General features: G+C 51.2%; 1 protein-coding gene across 1 annotated transcript in view; it reads right to left on the reverse strand.

Moving 5' to 3' along the window:
* The window catches only part of ASTN2 (astrotactin 2), a 572,108-nt gene that overhangs the window by 432,673 nt on the left and 133,795 nt on the right, over window positions 1-5,640 (reverse strand). Inside the window, exon 4 of the mRNA XM_026657253.1 lies at window positions 3,296-3,445. Within this exon, the coding sequence (XP_026513038.1) occupies window positions 3,296-3,445 (150 nt within the window). The remainder of the gene's footprint in view (window positions 1-3,295; window positions 3,446-5,640) is intronic.

Raw genomic sequence — 5,640 nt, forward strand, 5'->3', positions numbered from 1 at the left:
AAAAAAAAAAAAAAAAAAAAAAAAGCCCTCTCCAGTCCTCTACCACAGGAAAATGTACCCAGAATAAAAGATCACATTTCAGGCTCATAAATAAATGAAAAACAAAACCTACAGTAAACAGAGAGGAAAGCATTTTTCCCTGGGCTTTCCAACATTGCTGCAGAAAAAGCCGTGCAGCCGACCCGCACTGCTCTAGGCACCTACATGAAGAGCATACCATGGCCGCTTAAATCAAGGGAAGGTTCTCTGTGTCATAAAGTCATAAAATAACCTTCCCCCCACCCCCCATTCCCTGCCATCCACCAGCCCGGTTCGAACTCTGGAACTTTAGAACCAGGCCACACATTTCAGCCACGTGAGTTAAAAGAGGAACTCCTTTAGCTGGCAGCACTGGCAGGCTATCATCCTCTATGCAGACTAGCCACTGGAGGGGGACATAAATACTTTATGTGAGTGTTACACTAAGCAGCACAAGTTGAGTTAGGCAGTATGGGAGTTAGAGAGCCAGGGAGAGCCACAGGGATGTTTCCCATGTCCAGCAACCTAAGTAAAGAACCCCCTTTACATTCATTACAGCCCAGCCTGTCTCTTCTCCTCTGTAGGGGAATTACAGAGAGATGGGCATGGTGTGGCAGGAGTGCTGTACTGTGCATGGCTGATGTATGGCTAGGCGGGAAACAGAGACACCAGAAAGGTGTGGGAGGGAGGGCTAGAGGAGAAAGTTCGGAGCACTGAGGTCTTAATGGCCGCCATGAAAGCCTGGCCCAGGATCTCTCCGCTGAGGAGTCACCTTCTCCAGAAAGGCTGAAGGCTTCCATGACGAGGCAAGTGAGTTAATGAAGCGCAAGGACACCATGTGTTCTCTGCATAGTGCCAGAACGTCAGCTGCAAATGAGGCCATGCTGCCCATCGCATCCTGCAGAGCCTGAAGGGGAAGCCAGACAGCAAACCACATCCCTGACAGCCACTCGGACAGTTCCAGAGTCGCAGCAGGTCTGGCCCGCCGGGACCGGTGCAGAGAAAGGCCGGAGGCGAACGGGGGCAGCCACCAGTGGAGTTCTCACCAGGAAAAACCAGAAAGGCAGCGCAACGGTTTTTATTACTGCAGTAACAGAAACTGTCCTTGATACGCTGAGGGACGGATACGTCCCTCAGCGTATCAAGGACAGGTTCTGTTACTCACCCCGTTCCTACTGCACACCCAGTGCACCGACTCACCCCATTCCTACTGCACACCCAGACCCCGTCCTCACTGCAGAGCAGGGTCTGACCCCAGGAAGGGGCCGGCTGTACCTCACACCCTGCTAGCACACCGACGCCCCCTGCAGGGGAAGCATTCCGATCGCTCTGCCCATAGACCGACCCCACCCTCCTCACAGGAAAGAGAGGCCTCCCACCCAGGAGCTCTGATCTCCTCTGCTCCCAGCTCCCACTGGGGACACAGAGCGAGCGTGTCACTTCTCCAGGGGTGTCTCTACTGTAATCACGGGCTGACCCAGCCAACCAAACTCTAACTAGCGCGGGTACCAGAGCAGGGAAGCCAAGGCCACACATGTTTCAGCATGGCCTGTACAAGCCAACCAGGAACTCTGGGTAATTACTTGGGGAGCAGCCTGCTCTGAAGAGCGTATTGCTCTAATACCCAAAGTAGCTAGATTACAGCTAGCTCGGGTACGTGTGTGGAAGCTGCAATCACCCGTGGTAACTGCAGCACCGGTAGGAGCCAGAAATCCTTTGAAGCACCATGGGAATTGGAGCGGAGTTCGGGGATCTGGAGTCGTGAGGTGAAGAAAGGTTAAGGACGGAGCTGGTTGAGAACTTTGGACCACTTGTTGGGGAGTTTTTCAGTAGGAAAATGCAGATCCCATCTAAACCAAAACTTTTCTGCCATTTTGAAGGATTTCTTGACATGAAAAACACGGAAGTTTCAAAACTGTCCGAATGTTTATTTTTACATTTTCTAAATGAAAACTTACAGTTTTCTGGTTCAAAATGACGTTTGGTTTGGAAATTGAAGCAAATTATATCTCTGTTAAAAACAAAAACTTTTAAATGGTCGAAGCTGAAACAAAAAGTGTTTCAAACTTATTGAAACAAAACATTTCAATGGACCAGAGCCAAAGTTTTATTCGGATTTTTGGTTTGCAAAAATTTAAGATTTCGACATTTCATCCCGAGTCAGTAAATAGCCAGATGCTGATGCATGAGGGACCGTGTGACTTCTCTGGGCGTTAATGTTCTGCCACTGGGTTATTAGCAGCTGGGCACCAACTGTATGTGTGGTAACGTACAAGGCCCACAATGCAGAGTAACCAGGAACCTATATCAGTGCATACTCACAATGAAGAGCAACATCGCCCCCTGCTGTTGAGTATAAAACTACCCCTACTGACAAGTTCTAAGAGCAGGGTCACAACCAGTCAAATTCTAGAACGTTTGCGCAGGGGTGTGGGGGGCATGACAAACAGTGCCACGAACCAAACCATACTGCCAGGCCATATTATATTATGCTTTGAAATCCATATAAACATGCTACATTGTACATGCTAATTCTCACACCATTATTCTAAAACAAACACACACTTTCCCCCAGTCTGTCTGAAGCCATCTCCCCAGCCAATCGATTCCAGTGGAACTATGTGGCATGTCCCTGTTTCCCCCCCTTTATTTCTATAGGTCAAAGATTGGCAATTGTGCAACACAGAGGAAATCCAATGACGTGAATTTTGGGTGATCAGAAATCCATTTTGCCCCCAAACAACAAAAAGATTTGCACAAAATCTGAATTTCATTTACCCGTAACTCCCGTTCCTACACACGGCTTCGTCCGTGGGGATCATAACTTTAAGGACTAACATTATAGGCCTGATCCTGAGAGGTGCTAGGTGCCCTCAGCTACTGCCAACTTCAAGAAGAGTGAAAGTGCTCATCGAGTTGGAAGGGACAATCAGCACCAATCAGGATCAGGCACAGACTTAATCAAATTTGAGACATGGGCCAACCTCATTCACAACCACCACCACCCCAACTGCCTGTTACAATCTGAGGCACATCCTCTCAGGGCGGGCGCTGTCTCCCTCACCAAGCTATGGAGGGATTTTGTGACACCTCAAAGTTTATGTTTCCCCATGTGGTCAAGTGAGCAGAGCGCCCCAGCAGAGCCCTATGCAGCCCCTCCCGGCTTGCCACAGGCTCGTGCATTGGCCTCTGGGAAGCAACGGTCTCCGTACTCATGACCAGTTCAATGGTACAGGAGGAGGAAGTGTGACATCACTCCAAAAGGGGGGGTTCCTACCTCGGGGTCTGCTCCTGCGTTTCCGCCTCCCCATCGACGTGCTGCGCAGGGCCGGCTGGAGCTGGCCGATCTCAATGGGTGTGTTGGTGCGGAAACTCTCCTTGAACTTCTGCATCAAGGACTCCACCGTCTCCTGCGTCGCCTCAGCAGCTACAACGTGGGCAAGGGGGTGAAGGTTAAAAGACGTGCGGACATCGAGCGCTGAGGCACTTCCTAAACAGCGCCGGCCACTGGGGCACCCACCCACCCGGAGCCGTGCAGAGCCGAGGCAATGGGCAGCACTGGTCATTTGGAAACAAAAACTCAGATCTGACAAGTCGCCTGACTGGCATGAGGCAACAGGGCTTCCCAATGCAGACAAGGGGCATGAGACTGAAACCCTTTCAGTCATTTCAGGCCATTCACTGCACTTCTCAGGCACACACCTGCATTGTGAGAGTCCTGCAGCCATATTGCCCAGCAGGGCTGCAGGACACTTCCAATGCGCCTGACTCCAGAGAGCGTGCCTGCTGCAAAGGAACAGCTCATGCCCCCGTCTGGGCCCACCCACTTCTGCAGGCGGGGTGTCATCATGGCCCCACCTTCTACCCACCTATTTTGGGAGTGCCGTTAAGTTCCTGGAGGACAGGTCGATCAATGGCTATTAGCCAGGATGGGCAGGGATGGTGTCCCTAACCTCTGCCAGGGGATCGGCAACAGGGCATGGATCACTTGATGATTACCTGTTCTGTTCATTCCCTCTGAAGCACCTGGCATTGACCACTGTCAGAAGACAGGATACTGGGATAGAGGGACCTTTGGTCTGGCCCAGAATGGCCATCCTTCAGCACCAACCTTGTGGATACCTGGCATTCCCCTGAGCGCAAGGACCAGATTGTACCTATTCCAGGATCAGAGGAGCGAGGGAAAGGGAAAGTTTCTTTGTGCTGCCCTTCCCACTTGTGCTGGGCACAATCCTGCCTGGTTTGTAAGTGTCTTTACACTCTCCTAGACCATGAACTCTTCTAACACCGGCCATTGATAGTACAGTCGTAGGAAACCCTAAGTGAGACTGCACTTTCCCGGGCTCAGCCGAGGGAACTTCCAGATGAACCGAAGATGTGCAAGCTTTTCGAGAGAAGCAGGGCCTAGCTACACATAAAGCCGGGGCTGACTTGTAGATTTGCAAAGCGATGAGATGTTCACCGCTTCAAGCCAAGTGGAACACAGGGATTTTTCCCATGTTTCACATTGAGGTTCTAGGTTCTTTTGAACTGACGCTCATGAGGGAGCAGCAGGGTCAGATCCCAGCCTAGACACGCATGTGCAGCAAACCCAAACTCAAAGCTAAGTTCTGTACATTTTCTACTGGCCCACCGGGAGCAACAACGGCTTCCCAAACCGAACAGGCACCAGCAGAAAATCCCCTCCTTCCAAATTCCATCGGGGAGCGACAGTGGCTGAGCGTGGAAAACAGGGCCCTGCCATGCCACACGCCGAGGGAACATTTCTCCGTATTTAAAGGACTGTTGCCCTTTCTCACATGCACACACACCTAAGAAGTCGCAATGTAAAGAAATTAAAATTGCTCCATCTAATGCACCAGCAAGTCATGCCTGCAGAGAAGCGGGCAAGTATGGGAAATAATGCAACCACTAGCACACAAGCATGGTGAATTCCAGTACTAAGCCAGCCTTGTGCAGGCCTCTTCAACGGCTACAGAGTCACCCAGGTTTGGGCAAGTTGTTTGTTCCCTGATATTTCCTTAAATATGCTCATCAGCAGAACAGTGGCCTCAGCTCCTGCGTCCATTTTGAATTTCACATCGTCTTCTTGTTATCAGTTCCACAAGCCATCCAAACCCCAGGGTTCTGGCCTGCTTTGGAGTTGGCACAGGTCACCAGCCCTAGGAATAAACTGCCCATAGACAGCTCCCACGCAGGACATTTCCCTTGCCCTCTTCTAGACACTTGGGGGGCTCCTTTGCATTAAAGGCTGCACCACCATCCTTGCCATCTGCTGGGCAACTCACTGGGCCATGCACACACCCAGTGTTGGCCCACCTCAACCAAGCCCTGGTTGGCTCACTCTTTAGGCTTTGTTTCGGTCCTTCCTGGCTTTGCGTTCTTCCATTCGCTATGACGTCCAATATCGTCTCTATTGTAGTACCCTCCTCATGGTCTGGATTTGGACACTCACTGCCTGTCCCGCATGGCATATGGCTGGGCTAATGCCAGGCAGAGGTGCTTCTCCTAGAACAGCTCTGCCAATCAAACGTCATATCCTGACCCGCAGCACCCCAACACCTTCCTTCACCCCCCACCCAGCTCTGCCGATCAAACATCCATCCTGACTCACAGCACCCC

This window comes from Terrapene carolina, unplaced genomic scaffold, assembly GCF_002925995.2.
Source record: "Terrapene carolina triunguis isolate 2854851 unplaced genomic scaffold, T_m_triunguis-2.0 Scaffold238, whole genome shotgun sequence".
Lineage (NCBI taxonomy): Eukaryota > Metazoa > Chordata > Testudines > Emydidae > Terrapene > Terrapene triunguis.